Source organism: Microtus pennsylvanicus, chromosome 6 (assembly GCF_037038515.1).
Source record: "Microtus pennsylvanicus isolate mMicPen1 chromosome 6, mMicPen1.hap1, whole genome shotgun sequence".
NCBI lineage: Eukaryota > Metazoa > Chordata > Mammalia > Rodentia > Cricetidae > Microtus > Microtus pennsylvanicus.
The window spans coordinates 76,230,291-76,246,988 of record NC_134584.1 but is presented as its reverse complement, the minus strand read 5'-3'; the positions used below and the strand labels follow the sequence as shown (position 1 = coordinate 76,246,988).

The 16,698-nt window shown below is 45.8% G+C and overlaps 1 protein-coding gene across 6 annotated transcripts in view; it reads left to right on the top strand.

Moving 5' to 3' along the window:
• Nr3c2 (nuclear receptor subfamily 3 group C member 2) overlaps positions 1-16,698 on the top strand; it is a 322,027-nt gene that overhangs the window by 232,876 nt on the left and 72,453 nt on the right. For all 6 annotated transcript variants that reach the window (XM_075976497.1, XM_075976498.1, XM_075976499.1 and 3 more), the window contains one exon: positions 15,982-16,320. In XM_075976497.1, coding sequence (XP_075832612.1) covers positions 15,982-16,320 — 339 coding nt within the window. The remainder of the gene's footprint in view (positions 1-15,981; positions 16,321-16,698) is intronic.

The following is a 16,698-nucleotide window of genomic DNA, read 5'->3' as shown; positions in this document are numbered from 1 at the left end:
CATTTCAGATTCAAACCATGACAGAGACAGTTTTTCTACTCCACATAGTTTGTAATAACTTTCTTCCCACTAAAACTTGTCACCATGCTGACTTTGGGGTGCTTTCCTGATTCTAGTCCTCCATGTCCTTGCCTCACCCCCACCACTGCACCCTAACACCACTCTGCTTTCCCTGGAGTCCCTATGAACTCTAGCACTCAGCTTCCTGGCTAGACCTCTGTGCACACAGTCTGAAATGGCCCACACGATCTTCTCCAGTGTGGATATGTCTCTGCCACCACCCCAAACCCTGCTCAAAAGATCCCTCACTCCTCAGATGGTTTCCACACGGGGAGAAATGTCCTTGTTTCTATATAACTTAGTAAGGCTGTGGTTCCTCCGACAGAGCGGCTGGTCCCCTCTGGTCTTCCCAGGCTCTGTCTCAGCACGGAGCAGGCTGGCTGTAGTTATTTGTTTGCAGGTGTTCATACCAGTGGCTCGTGCACGATGTCAGGATGGGGTTGCCCTCTTCTCCTAGATCCAGTGCTCTCTGGTGCAGCATGAGCACCGGCTTAATAAATGCTACTGCGTGAGTAGACAGAAACACGGTTCCTTGCCCACAGGCTACGAAGATAAACCCAGCCCCCTCCCAAAGTTTAGTTAAATAGTTATTAAAAACAAAAGGTATTTGATGTTTAAACTAGTCCTGTAACATATTCCAAAAGAAGTACTTTATCAAAGTTCTATGACATTGATTTTCATCCCCTTATAGGAGTGGTTCTCAACCTGTGGGTCACAACCCCTATGTGGGTATTTACATTACAATTCATAAGAGTAGCAAAATTACAGTTATGAAGTAGTAGCAGAGTAGTTTTATGGTTGGGGGTCACCACGGCATGAGGAGCTTTATTAAAGGATCACAGTGGTAAGAAGATTGAGAACTCTGAAGTCCAGTTTCCAAAACGTCTGTGTCTTGGCCTGCTATTCACATTAGTGTAGACTAGAGATAGCTTAAAGATAATATATTGAGTAAACAGGCTAGTCCCTCCTCTTTCCATAAGGATGGGTTTCAGGTGATGTGAGCTCCTTCACCTTGTTGCGTCTTTGCTGTAGCTTCTGTCTCCAGCATGGAGGATGTTTCAGACAAACTGCTGGTGTTGCCAAAGAGGGAATTCCAGCCAGATCTGATAGGTTCTGCTTAAGCATTAAGTTCAAGGTGAGAAGTGGTGGTGAGTTAAAATAAAAGCCCAGATAAATTAAATTCCCCCCCCCAAAAAAATGTGAAAAAGAGAGGACCAAGTAGGGTGGCTGTATCACAGCACTCACAGAAACAAGCAGGGATTTTCAGTGCAAGGCCAGCCTGATCTACATAGCATGTGTCGACCAGCCTGATCTACATAGCATTTGCAGGCCAGCCTGATCTACATAGCATTTGTACCCCAGCCAAAGATGCATCATAAGAACCTGCCTCAAAAATAGAAAGAGCAAAGGTACAAGAAAAGGAAGCTATGGGGTAAAGCGAAGCCAAGCTGAGCAGACACAGATGGAGATGTGGCTGAGGAACCAAGTAGAATAAAGGCTTCACTCAGTCAGAGTCCGCGGTTTCCTGACAGATCATCAGCAGGTCCAGTGGGGAAGGGTGGTGAGTTCAGGTGGGAAAATCACCTATGTTTGCAGAAATTCCAAGACTGACAGAGATCCTCAGCCCCTGTCTCGGTGGCCAGGCAAGAGTGGGGTAGTAATAGGCACACATATCTGGCCAGGCTTGAGGACGGTTTAGACAGAAATGGACACCAAAGCCTATAGGTGGAGCTTACCGCGGGTGGGACTGCACCCAGTAAGGTAAGGTGGCCTTGGAGATCACCGCGGGTGTCTCTGTGTTGGAGTCAGTTGTGAGCATACACCGAGCAGGCCAGGCCCGGGGCCCCCACTCCTGCGACAGGATCAGAAGTGCCCCTAACAGCTGATAAATACAGGGCTGTGCACCTGTTACCCCCAGGTGGTGGCATCAGGAAGCTGAGCCTGAGAAGCACCCTGGCTGCACATCTGGAAGGAAGAGCTGTGGGAAGGCCCTGTCTCATCACAGGAACAAATACTCCTTTTACTAGATGGCTGCTGAAGAGCCTATTGTATAAAGCCCAACTTAGGTTTAATGTGAGAGCGAATGTTGAAATCAGCCATTACTCATTTTTTATGAGGGAGGCAGCATACAGGATGTGTGCTTGTCGGCCCATGTGCACGCCCTTCGGGTGTGGCGAGCACTTGGCTGCCTCGCTAGTAGTAAACTTGATGATATAATTATCGTAACCTGGGGACTCTTTCCAGGGGCTGTGTGTGCCCAGGTTGCGTACTTTTGTGTGTTTGTGTCCCTGATAGCAAGCTGGAACCCCCAAGAAATGATTAAGTTTTAGAAATAAATATGTTCTATTGTTCTTGCAACATCCCTGGCTTCTTACAGGAAGTTGGTCAAAGCTCACCTGCCCTTAAGCACAGACGACGATCCAGTCTCTAGTTGAGTAAGTGACCGCTTCTCAACTCCAGATAGCTGTTGTCATGAGGAAAACCAGCGAGGATTGCCAGATTTTAAGATTGTTAGAAATACCATTTTCACCCGCTGTCAGGAAAGCGGTAGATGTGCGCTGGATTAGCATCCTCCCCGTCAGCTCTTAGTTGCTTGTTGTCTGTGTGGTCTAAGGATTTCCTCTTACACCTGCCCTCTCTTCTTTTAATGACCTTGTTTAATGTAGATGACTGGTTCTCAACCAGGGGTGGTCTTCATCTGGAATGGATGGACACTCAGTGCTCTGGAAACCTTTCTGGCTGTCACAGCTGGTGGCTGGGGGTGGCTGCTGGTATCTCATGGGTAGAGGATATGTCTGTAGCTGAGCATTCTGTGACACACAGAACTGTCCCCACACCCATGAATTATCCAGTCCAAATGACAGTGACATGGAGGAGACCATGTCCTTAATGTTCCTCCTTTTTCTCCTTCCTCGTTCCCTCTCTTCCTCCCTCTCTCCTCTCCTCTCTCCTACCCTTTCTTTCCTGTCCTCTTCCCTGAATGTCTCTCCCTCTCTCTCTTCAGTCTTGCTCCTATTCCCTCTGGTTTTGCTTCCTTCACACTCTTGGGGATGCTAACTGTCAGTTTCACATACAAGAAAATAGACACATGAGAATTTAAGAATAAGAACCCTCAAACCTCCACTTACATATTTTCTGATATGGGAAACTTAGGCAGCCCAAGCTTCTGCATGGAGAATTCACCCCTGAGTCTTCGCAAGGATGATGTGGGGACCACATTTGAAAGAGCGGGATGCTCAGCTCTGTTTCCATGGCCTCTGAGCCCATGCTTCTCGTCTTTACATCCTTCACCATGAGTTCTGCCTATACCTCATGCCTAGCTATTGGCTGTTCAACTGTTTATTACACCAACAACAGCAATACACCTTAACGTAGCGTCCACTCAAATACCTCACAAAAGACCACTTGAAGGCCAGCTGACCAAGAGCCCTGGAGATGTTTAGCCTCCGACTTCAGCAGCTTCCTGTTATAATTCTAGAAAAACTATATTTTACCAATCTGAATTCTGTTTGGATAGCAGGCCCCTTGCTTTCACACTGCCTGACCCTCCACTGTTCTACCCACGCCTTCATGGAGGACACAACTGATTTTGTTCAGACAAGCTGGGTTGAACCTTGGCTGGAGTTGTTTTTCAGGGAGACGAGCCAATGCTGGGGCTGAAGATGAAACCAAGAAGCCTTGCTTGGTTCTTCTGAGAAACTTTCTTAGAGAAAACAGGGCTGCAATGGTCACTGCAACTGGTTCAAGACAACCAGAAAAATGTCTGTTCATTTGTTCATCTTCTCTTTCCTCCCCTTTCTCAATAAGATCTGGTTGCAATCTACTGTAGTCTGTAAAGCAGAATGCTCACACAGAAACCAAGGAAAGAGTTCAGAATTCACCATGATACCGGGCAGAGCTGCACGGCCTATCTCCATAGTCATACAGCGAGGGGAGATTATACCTAACAGGGGATTTCCTAACACTAACTGTGGGTCCAAAAAACAGGCATTAACGACTGGAAATTCTCTAAAAGAGAGTTGCAGGTTCCTGTCAGCCACATTCAAATTGGGAGGTGATGATTTAATTTAATGAATTGGTGACTACAGATTATATCAAGGGTTAAAACTTGTCTTCTATATGGTGTGTAACTTGAATCTTTTTGAAACTGTAACATGAAGCTGGCCTTCATCCAAGTCATCCATGCTGACCTGACTCTCAGTTTCCTTCAGGATCCCCTTCAGAGGTGGGGTGACCAGTCACCATGCCTCACCTAAAAGAGCTTTTTTGAACACTCCACCCATGAATTTTCTGATGATGTAAGGGTGTGGCTATCACTATTTTCCAGCTGACTTTGGGATCAAGGGAAATCTACTTTGAAAACAAAAGCAAACAGTAGGGAGGCCGTGGTGAGGCAGGCGGCAGGAAGGGAGAAACGAGATCTAGGCCTTTCCTTACCGGGAATGTACTTTAAAGAGTGTAAGTGAATTGCTCACAGTTTTTAATGGAAGCTGAGATTCCCCAAGAAATGCTTTCGGAAAGACCTACTTTTCCTTCAGGAAGTCCTTACAACTGCAGCAAGTCCTCCTGTGGGCCCTGCACCTTCGTGGCTTCCATGCAATCAGAGCTATAATCCCTTATTTCCACAGAAGCCTGTGATCCCATCTCATGCCAGCTAACAGAAATGCCATCAGCGCCTTGGCCTCTGGCTCGGCAGGAACTCCCCCTATACCTTGTTCTGCTATTGCTCTTGCTTTTTAGTTTTCTGTTGTGAGGGAGTTGTTGTTTGTGTGTCTGTTTTGGTTAATTGATGTTAATGTGAAGAATACTTTAGAAACTAAGACAGAAAGCTCAGTCTTAAAGGAGGTTTTGTTTAGCCTGCAATGCTGGACTGGTTTGGAGAAAGTCTCCAATGCTCCGGAATTTACACTGTGGCAGAAGACCAAAGGACGAAATAGAAGTAAGCCTTGTAAACAGCTGGGCAGGGCAGGCCCTTGCGGGCGTGGTTCTGCTCCCAGCCCAGCCTCTGGTCTGCAGGCTGACCCCTGTGCCCAGGAGCGCGGGAAGGGAGACCAAGGAAGCCTCTGCAGGCTGCCACTTCACTGCTCCAAAACAGGCCAGTTTGGTTTGGCTCCACTTGATCTGGGAGTTTTCGGACCAAGTCTACCAGTATCCTGAAGAGAACCCAGCCTAGAAAAATAACTTTTTTTTTCAACTGTATGCATCATTGGCTACTATTAATTCTTAATTTAGACTCATTCTGATAATGTCAGAGGAATAAAATGTGGAATAATATTTATTTTAAAAGCTGTAAACATTGGCCTTTGTTTTTCCTTTCCTCAGACCTGCTTAGTCCCCTCCCTAGCCAGGGTGCATCCTGGGAACTCATCATGGTGTGCAGCCCCTGGTCCTCCCGCACGTTAGTGCTAGCTTGTCATGAGGAGATTTTTTACATGCTATGTGGCGTCTTTATCTCATATTCCTAAACTGTTCTTAACAGCAGAGCGACAGTCTTCAGAAACGGTTCTGTTTGCAGTCGTCAGGTTTTGTTCCCTGCTGATTTCTGTCCGACTAGCTGGCCTTCCCATTCCTGCTGCTCGTGGACAACTGAAGTGATTTTTAAATCATAATGTTAATATTGTTTAATATTGTTAATATGAATTATTTATAGCAACTAGTGTTAGTTAATGATATCAATTTATTATTTAATCACAACATCATTCAGGAAAACTTGCTCAGTTTACTTTTCATGTAAAGAGTATAAAAGATTACTTACAATCTGGTTCAAATTAAGGTGATTTTTTTTTCAATAAAACATGCTTCCAAGTAATTATTCTTGAAAAAATAATTAGTATTGCAATGATAAAACTATGAGTAATTATTTTACAGAAACAATGTTGAACTGAGAAGGAGGGACTAAGAAGGAAGAACTCTTTTTTTATGAAAATTAGCATGGGAGAGAAAACTTGGCTGGTCTTGAAGTCTGTGTATTTTTTTCATTCCCCATTGAGAGTTTTTATGTTCTCTACCATCTTAGATTTCTTTTTATTTTGTGCGTGTATGTTTTGCCCACATTTATGTGTGTATAAAATATATATGAATAAATTCTATATGTGTGTATACACACACAATGCATGTATCCATGGTGCCTGTGGAGGTCAGAAGGCATCAGATCCCCTGGCGCTGGAGTTACGGATGATTGCAAACCACAGGTCCTGGGAACCGAAATGGATCCTCCGCAAGCGCAGCAAGTGTTCTTCAGCACTGAACCATCTTTCCAGCCCAGTTTTTATTTCTTATGCACAAAACCATACAGTCTTGCTTGCCCAAAACTCTGAAATACATTGGAGTTAGGCAGCTTCCTCGCGTGCCTCAGAATTCTCTGGTATGTGCCGTGTTTTAGGGACCCGGGATGCTATTGAGGAAACACGGAGACTACTGCAATCAGGGAGCGACAGAGGCTCGGCAGAAGAGCATGCGTGAGCTTGAGGGGAGCACGGGCAAGGGATAAGTGCTAGGAGATGGCCACGCATTGGGCTGAAGGTGACCTTTGTGCGCTTATTGAAGAAATTCTGTACTGAAATGTCATAAAGAAGACACTATTGGCTAGGGTGGTGCTTCCCTTTCTGTCAACTCTTGAAACCTGGGTCTCCTGCATACTCAACATGCTTTCTGCCACTGTCCTCTACTCCAACCCCCAACTATTCATTGTTCCCATATTTGGTTTGCATAAGGTAGGTGTCATTGAGTTAACTACCGGGATGAGGAGGTCTACACAGGACAATCCTGCGGGTTTTCTCCTTAGCCAAGAGTCAGGTTCAGTCTGAGCTCACCAGGGTCCTGAGAACTTGGGAGGACATAGCCCTTGGCACAGTCCATGGGGCCGGGCCCAGGAGGCATTTCCAGGTCACTGCCTCCTGCCTCCTCCTCATGGCACGCCCACCTCTGCAGCCTTGTTACAATAGCAATGCTTCTTCAGAAACCGTTCCTAATGAGTCTGTCTACCTGGCAGGCCAATGAGACTGCTCCGTGTAATAAACTCTGCTCGTGATGTGCCAAGACAGCAGCTGTGGCAGCTGTTAAAGAATTTACCCTTTGAAGGAGGGGTCTTTTCCTGGATGGCCATGGCAATTATTGTGCTAGTTTTTCTTAATTAATAATGCAATTTTTTTTTTACTATTTCTGCTTTTTGAGAGAGATTCTTACTCTGTAGCCCAGATTTGCCTTGAACTCTCTGTGTAGCTCAGGTTTGCCTCCAACTCACTGTAACCCAAGCTGGCTTTGAGCAGGTGAAAATCCTCCTGCACCAGTCTCCCAAGTGTTGGGATTACAGGGACAGGCCACCACAGCTAGTTTTTCTCCTTTAAAGTCAGTAATATAGAACTACTGAGATGTTTCGCAAATAAATCAGTCTCCTACATAGTGATCCTCAGAAAACAGAATTTTTGGAGATCGTTATCTAACTCTCAGATGATTGTAAATTTCATTTAAAATGAGTGCCCAGAGAACTCAACTATCAATTGCAGTGTGGCTTTAGGGCTTCAATTCTTAGCAAAACACAGGTTCCTTCTGTGGTAAACTCTAGATCCTAGGCAAACTGACTGGTTTCTTCCTGCCTTTTAAGAACCGTCTCCAAGTGAAGGTGACATAGCCCGGAGCAAAAAAAAAATTTTAAAAAAGGCTTGTCTTGCTTGTCATGGTGGCCACAGTATGTGGTTGGCTGCACTGCCCTGAGGACTAGAAAAGAAAACAGGCTGTGACCTGGTTGAGGTGGCCACAGGCCTTCTCTTTAACAGACTTACCTGTCACTAATGGTGACCTTGCAGACAACTGAATTCTAGATCCTACTCTGACCTTTGAGCCTCCTGCTTAGATGTCTGCCATAGTATAACCTGGAGTTTCCACATCGTTCCCACCTCTACAGTTTGGGGTAGGGTCCTGTCACTCTGCCGGTCACTTTGTCCTCTGAACAGTGGTGGGAACACAGCACCCACCTCCTAGGGTGCGAATGAAGACCAAATGCAGTGTTTTAAAGAAAGGCTAGCTTTGAACTCGCCTTGCATGTAGAGCTTCGGTTTTGCTCTGCTGCCCCTTCCCAGCTCATCGATGGACTCGGGATTAGGAGGAAAGAAAGACTGTATTTTAAATTTGAAGCTGAGCAAACAGCGCTATACCTTATGATGGGGAGTCTACTCTTTCAATGGATAGGGTTTAATTTCATAACACTGAACATTCTTTCAAGCGTGTAGTCTAAAGTCACAGTATTTGCCCGTATGCATACTTTGGAAAACACTGCTCAGATTAGTTCTAGCCACATTTGCGGTGATAAGGAATTTAGTCCCGTGTTTTAGACAAATCTAAACTGGAAAGTACACGATAGGGTCTCCTGATATCCACAACAGGGCTCCAGATCTCCAAAACTCGTTCAATCACTTGTTTTTAAGCTGCGCTCGAGCCACAGGAGGCCTGACGCCAGACCACAAGCTATTCAGAAAACAGTATTACTGCACGTTCTCGCAGGCCATGCATTCCAGGCTCTCTCCAAAGCACGGTCCAGGGTGCTTGGAGAAGATGCTCTCTAGTCTGAATCCCCTCTTGGGTCTGTAAAGCCTTTGTGTCCTATCTCATCCTCGGTGGAAACAAAAAAACGACGCGGACAGCATGATTCAGAAAATGTCTCTAAGTTTTCAAAGTATGACTGGGTTGGAGGGGATGACACATGAAAATAGAGCTCCAGGGCCTCTCGTCAGCCCCTGCACAGAACAACGGGGTGAAGTCCTCGTCTCTCTCATCTTAGTTCTGTGGATTTGTGGGTGGGTTCAGTGCTGCACACTGATGACTTCCCCAGGGCTGCTCAACACAGCTGTCTAGGAATGACCACCACACTGCCTGCCCCTTCTCCACAGACCCTTGTCCAAAGTGCCAGAGGGAACTTTAGAATTAGGGGATAGCTTCAGTCCCTGCTGTCAAAACTCTCCTCCTTCCCTCCTCCTTTCCTCCTCCTCCCTCCCTCCTCCTCTCCCCTCCTCCACCACTTCTCCCCTCCTCCTCCTTCTAATCTCCTCCTCCACCACCACCTACTTTTTTTTCATTCATGAAGAGCAAAAGGTTGAGCTGAAGACAGTTCTGGACACCTCCCCATGCCTGCAGGTGAGCCCAGAGGGATTTCCCCGACTTTCAAGGTTCTCTGACTAGCATCTCCTACCTGGCTGCACTAAAGATCTGTTTTCTCTCCTTTAAAACACCAACCCAAGATGGAGCCTTGTTGGTGTGTGTGTGTGTGTACATATTCCTGACTCTTACTAACATTAAAAATATAAAAGGAATAAAAAAAGACCAATGTAATCATCGAAAATAAAATGCCGTAGACATATCTATGCCCAGACCCAGGAGCAACATGTAGGCATCTCCCACAGGGAAGCCATAGTGCACAGCCTTGTTTTGTGGACTCCAAAGCCCGTTCTTCCTTCCTGGAATTCCCTCCAGCCTTGCCACTCTGCTCTGCTTTTTGGTCTGAAGGAACTCTACTCTTGGGTGGGTCAGAGTATTTGATTGTGGATGTGTCTCCTACAGGAATGTGGCTTAGTTCACTTTCAGGTCACAGCCAAAGCAGATCTAGGCAGAGCGACAGACAGAAGGGAGAGCAGAGATGAGACAGCTGTCTGCCATTGTCTTTTCGACAAGTATGTCATGGTACCCTCACCCGGAACTCAACCCTGGCAGCTTGTATAACCATAATCAGTTTTTAGACTCAGCTTCCTCAAACCGGTTCTCTCTTGTCATGGCTAAGATTTTCCCACCAACTTCATTGTCTGTAGAACAGTACTCTCTCCACAGTCGGTGGATGCTAGTCATTCGCTGGGTTCTTGGAAAATGTGACCTGTGATAATAGCAACAAAATTATATTGATCATGGCTGTAATGTTACCTGGGGGTAACTTTACACATTGGAGAATTCAGTTGGAGATGCACGAGTTCAGAATTTCTTACAAAGTGGTGAGCAGTTGAGTTTACCTTCACCATAGTGTATGTCCTGTAGAATCAGTAATGCGTAGTACTTCGTTAATTACGTAGAGGAATCTGAAAATATGAATAGATCCTTTTGAAAATCCATTTCAACCTTCTTATCTATTGCAGGAGTATTTGGAAACAATCAAGAGATGCCACTTTATTTTCCATTGAGAAGCTAATAATTTATTCATAAAGGCCACTTGCCGTTAGCCCCTCACCCCATCCAATAAGCATGTGTTGCCTTAAGAGCCATTTAGATGCCTTTTTTCCCCTACTAGTACAAATTAAAATGATTGTGCTGTATAGCTAATCAATGTGTAAAAAGGTGACATTTCTTCTTTTGGTGACATGACAGAGAAATGCTAAGTTGTCCCTGACTTTGCATTCCTCCTCTGGGAACTAAAAGAAAATGAAGTCTTGTACCAAAAGCATAATCATGTTTATTTGGCTGAAATCAAGACCCTAAGAGTCAGGTGGTGCTGTTATTGCCCTGAGATGCAATTGCATTTGGCCTGTGAACCTTCAGAAAGGACAACAACAATGACAATGATAATTATAATAATAATATCCCTGTACAGCATCTTTAATATCTGCTGCCGAGTCCTCATTTTCAACAGTTCGCGATTTCTAACACAGAAGGAAGTAGAAGTGATGCGTGCAGCTGGAGAAGCCCTGGCAGAGGCGAGAACGGCTTCATCTCTAGGTAGCCGTCATTGAGTCAGCCTAGGTACTCAGGATATCATATTCCTCAAAGTAGCACAGACCACCGGAATCCAAAGTGGTTTGTGCTACCAGATCACGCTGGGAAGTATCCCCTGATTTGTGGGGTACCACAGAAGTACTCCCGCTTGGTGCTCTGATTATTTGCCGGTACAGGAAGCAGGGCCTTCCACTGCTGGATCCTGGAAATTAATCCATGGAGAATCTATGGAGTTCTGTTCATAGCTGGGCAGGAGATAGTAGCTGCCAAGATGTTGCCAGTAAGGCCTTGGCACTTGCGGGGAAACCCCTGAGCACACAATAGTTTCTATAAAATCCAATATGGAAAAATGAAATTTCTCTTTTAAGTGAGTCTAAGTGGAAGTGGGAGACATTTACAAGCATGAAACATCCAGAGAGAGAGAGAGAGAGAGAGAGAGAGAGAGAGAGAATGGGTATACTACTATTGGCTGACAGTTAAGATGAAGTGTGTTCTTGGCTACTTGACCACATGGAATAGTGAGATTTCCCCCAAGCTCAGTGGCCATTCATTCACAAAATTTAGAAAGGAGCCCTATCCCAAAACCAGGTTCACTTTGAATAATAGACACATATTGATTGAGGATCTTTAGCCAAAATCATCGCTGTGTAATTAGCAAACATCCTAATTACGCAGTTGGATTTGAAGCTGGTGCTCATCCTAAAGCATAAAGCTAACCCTGAGGAGGCAGAGAGAATGGATTAGAAGAGAAGCCACACAGAGTGGCAGTGGATGTCAGGGCCGGGTTTCCTGGCTCACCCTGACATTCACTAGCTCTGGAAGCTTGAAAAGGTGTTTCTCCTTTGGTACCTCTGCTTCTTCATAGCAGTAATGCCTGATCTCAGTGAAGTCTGTTGGACTGTGTCCAGAAACTGAGTACTCAGTAAGTGTAGCTTAGTATTTCAAATACAACATTTTAAGAGTGGTAAGTTCATAGACGGGTCATTACACAGTAGAAATTTTGCAAAGGAGTAATTAGTGATTCAAAAATGTTATCTGAAAAATCTCAGAAGCTTGTCTATGTTTCTCACAGGGAAATAAACTGGGGCTTCATGTATTGGATGCACTGTACAATTTATTAATGTTTAAAAATGAAACAAATTTATTCAACAAACATTTGCTGAGAATTTGTGAGTTAGCAAGACAGTTCATGTAGTAATATGGGGCGCGGCGGGGCTGCATCCCCAACACCCCAGCCGCCTGGCTCGGCTAGCTTATAGCCCGAAATAATTACACAGACACTGTATTCTTTTAATCACTGCTTGGCCCTTAGCTCTAGCCCTTACTGGCTAATTCTGATATCCCAATCAACCCATCTCTAACAATCTGTGAGCACCGGTCTTACCGGGAAGATTCTAGTCTAAGTCCATCCTGGGTCGGAGCTTCATAGTGTGTGTCTGCCTGGGCGCTGGGCATGGTGTCTCTCTGAGGAGTCTGCTCCGAAGAGGAGAGCTGTCGAGTCTGACCTCACTTCCTCTTCCTCCCGGCATTCTGTTCTGTTTACTCCACCTACCTATGTCCTAACCAATAACATGGGCCAAGGCAGTTCCTTTATTAGCCAATGACCTTCCTCCATCAAGTTCACAGTATGGTTACATAAGAATGCATACGACATTTTCACCATACCCCTGGGTCTTCAGAAAGACACCAGATACATGCCTGTGACTGAAGAATTCATACTCTGTTTTGGTAAAGATGAATGAGCCCTGGTGCTCACAAAGCCACAGCATGTATGAAGTGGCGTGCTGAAGACAAACATGTATAAAGTGGCGTGCTGAAGACAGACATGTGTGAAGTGGCTGAAGACAGACATGTGTGAAGTGGCGTGCTGAAGACAGACATGTGTGGAGTGGCGTGCTGAAGACAGACATGTGTGAAGTGGCGTGCTGAAGACAGACATGTGTGAAGTGGCTGAAGACAGACATGTATGAAGTGGCGTGCTGAAGACAGACATGTGTGAAGTGGCTGAAGACAGACATGTGTGAAGTGGCTGAAGACAGACATGTGTGAAGTGGCTGAAGACAGACATGTATGAAGTGGCGTGCTGAAGACGGACATGTGTGAAGTGGCGTGCTGAAGACAGACATGTGTGAAGTGGCTGAAGACAGACATGTGTGAAGTGGCGTGCTGAAGACAGACATGTGTGAAGTGGCGTGCTGAAGACAGACATGTGTGGAGTGGCGTGCTGAAGACAGACATGTGTGAAGTGGCTGAAGACAGACATGTATGAAGTGGCGTGCTGAAGACAGACATGTGTGAAGTGGCTGAAGACAGACATGTATGAAGTGGCTGAAGACAGACATGTGTGAAGTGGCGTGCTGAAGACAGACATGTGTGAAGTGGCGTGCTGAAGACGGACATGTATGAAGTGGCGTGCTGAAGACAGACATGTGTGAAGTGGCGTGCTGAAGACAGACATGTGTGAAGTGGCGTGCTGAAGACGGACATGTATGAAGTGGCGTGCTGAAGACAGACATGTGTGAAGTGGCTGAAGACAGACATGTGTGGAGTGGCGTGCTGAAGACAGACATGTGTGAAGTGGCTGAAGACAGACATGTGTGGAGTGGCGTGCTGAAGACAGACATGTGTGAAGTGGCTGAAGACAGACATGTGTGGAGAGGCGTGCTGAAGACAGACATGTGTGAAGTGGCTGAAGACAGACATGTGTGAAGTGGCTGAAGACAGACATGTGTGAAGTGGCTGAAGACAGACATGTGTGAAGTGGCGTGCTGAAGACAGACATGTGTGAAGTGGCGTGCTGAAGACAGACATGTGTGAAGTGGCTGAAGACGGACATATGTGAAGTGGCTGAAGACAGACATGTGTGAAGTGGCGTGCTGAAGACGGACATGTGTGAAGTGGCGTGCTGAAGACAGACATGTGTGAAGTGGCTGAAGACAGACATGTGTGAAGTGGCGTGCTGAAGACAGACATGTGTGAAGTGGCTGAAGACAGACATGTGTGAAGTGGCGTGCTGAAGACAGACATGTGTGAAGTGGCTGAAGACAGACATGTGTGGAGTGGCGTGCTGAAGACAGACATGTGTGAAGTGGCGTGCTGAAGACAGACATGTGTGAAGTGGCTGAAGACAGACATGTGTGAAGTGGCTGAAGACAGACATGTGTGAAGTGGCGTGCTGAAGACAGACATGTGTGAAGTGGCTGAAGACAGACATGTGTGAAGTGGCTGAAGACAGACATGTGTGAAGTGGCTGAAGACAGACATGTGTGAAGTGGCTGAAGACAGACATGTGTGAAGTGGCGTGCTGAAGACAGACATGTATGAACTGGCATGCTGAAGACAGTGCTGATAACCTGCTTCACAGCTATGCTACCCATGACAGCCCAGAGACAACATTCAGTATTCTTTTTGATATTCATAGCATTGATCTTAAATCAAACATGAGAAATCAGCACAGCAATATAGACCTAGGACATAAAGCAAATACAAATTTTATAATTAATTTGCAAGCAGATATCCCTTTTAATAAGACACGAAAATATCAGGCATTGCTGTTCCTACTTAGTCCGAGTATGTCTAGCATCAGAGTCTCGGGAAATATGAGAAAACCTTAATAAACTCGTTCTCAGTTTTGCTTTCAGCTTTTGGAGATAGTATCTCATTGCAGTTCATAATAGCCTTGAAATCATTCTGATAGCCAGGATGGCCTTGAATTCACAGTTTCCCTTGTCTTAGTCTCTCAAATTCCAGGATTATAGACGCGTGCCACCACAGTGTCTAGAATCTTTGTGTGTATGTGCACAGGTATGTGTGCACATCGGGAGAAGCCAGAGATCTGCATGATGCCTGCCACAATTGCTTTCCACTTTATCTCTCAAATGGGGTCTTTCATGAAGACCTGTTATCCAGGCAAACACCTTGAGGCACAGAGAAGTTTCTATGGCACGGAAGCCTCATGGATCTGACTGCCAGTATGGCCAGTGCCTGCTCCAGAGGACTCCTGGGCTCCTCCAGGGCATTTGTGATTATTTAGCTGTTTGGTTTTCCTCGAATCTAGTTGGCCAGTTGCTTTGTCGATACATTCTGGTGTGTCTTCATTTACAAACCCCCTTGACACAGCCTGATTCCACGTACCACAGTCAGCAACTTCCACGTGGCTAAGAGACACCAGTCCTCCTTCAGATGGCGCTGCCAGAATCCTCCCTCCGTCTCCAGTCGAGTCCGTTAACAAATGATTGAAAAATTTAAACTAGCTTGTTAAACGTTTTATGGGCAGAAATTATGTCGTAGTTTTCCGTTCATCCTAATGCCGATGGTTGATGGCTGTGTAGCAGATGTGAGGGGCCTGTTCTTGGGTGAGGACTGAAAGCTGAGCTGTAGGTTTTTTCCATGGTGAACATGATAAATATTAATAGCTATGCTTGTAAATAGAAATGATTATGTTTTACATCAAGACCATTAGTGTGGTATAGCTAGTTCTGTGTTCAGTGAGTCTGGGACTCGCGTTAGGATGAAATCAAAGCTGTGTCTGGTTCGTGGAGAATTTTTAAATCAATTGAAAGCATTATTATAATTGCAAATCTGTAACTATCACAGCCCTAAGCTCAGCCTCAGAAGCTGGCTCTTCTGAGTCGGGAAAGTTCTTTCTACCCATTCTCTCATGCGCCATCCCAATTACCTTTGCTTTCTCCTGTGCCGATCCCAGGCTGTTGGCATTTGAAGCAAATGCTTTTCCTCCAAATGCCATTTCCTGTGATTGGACAAACTCTTGAATGCTATTCTGAAGTGAGAATCATGGTAGTCACTACCCAAAATAATTGTTAAATTGGGAATTTTGTGCCTGCCATTTAGAGTGTGCCTGGCATTGAGCGTTTCGTTTATATTTGTTATTTATTTTCATGGACCCTGCTTGTTTCCTGCAGTACAGTTTTGGGTCCTGTTCTGTGGTTCCTCCTCCCTGTTGAGAGAACAGGATTAGGTTCGTGCAGTCTGCAGGTATGTGCTGGAAGGAAGGACATGCCATGAGTCACGGGCAAGGAGCGGCTGCTAGACCCGTGCTCACAGTAGCCTGGGAGCTTTGCCGTTTGTCTTGGGAAAGTATTGCTTGTGGCACAAGACTCCCTTAGGAGAGAGTATGCATGGAGCAGCTCGATGGCTGGGGGACGTTTGCACCACACTTCCGTGTTCATTAGGAATCTTTGCCCTTATCCCTTCTGATTTTGTATTTCACAGCTCGAAAGTCAAAGAAACTGGGCAAGTTAAAAGGCCTTCACGAGGAGCAGCAACAGCAGCCCCCACCACCTCCTCCACAGAGCCCAGAAGAGGGGACCACATACATCGCTCCTACGAAGGAGCCATCCGTGAACTCCTCACTGGTCCCGCAGCTCACCTCCATCACGCGGGCACTCACGCCGTCCTCGGCGATGGTCCTGGAGAACATCGAGCCCGAGATCGTGTATGCTGGCTATGACAGCTCCAAGCCAGATACGGCGGAGAGCCTGCTCTCCACGCTCAACCGCCTGGCAGGCAAGCAGATGATCCAGGTCGTGAAATGGGCCAAGGTACTTCCAGGTAGGACGGCGCAGGGCTCGGCTTGATACTAGTGGTGCCTTGGTGTTTGCTTTATGCAGCATCCTGACATGTCTATCATAGACCCCAGAGTGGTGGGAGAATTCTGGATACTGCTTCATTTCTTTCTTTCCAAGAATACAGGTTTGTGGTTCTATTGTTTCTAAAACAGGCGGACGGCTGGCGTTTGCAAAAGAAAGGGATTATTTTGTCCCCAAGTATTAACGAGATAAAAATATATTCTGATACTGAGGTCGCACTGAGCTAGCCTTGGGCAACACAGTACCCCAGTTCATCTAAGTGCAAGCCCAAGAAACTTAAAGCCTTGTAAAACATCCTGACCAACTCTTCCTGGTTGAAAAAAAAATCAATCCTGCTCGG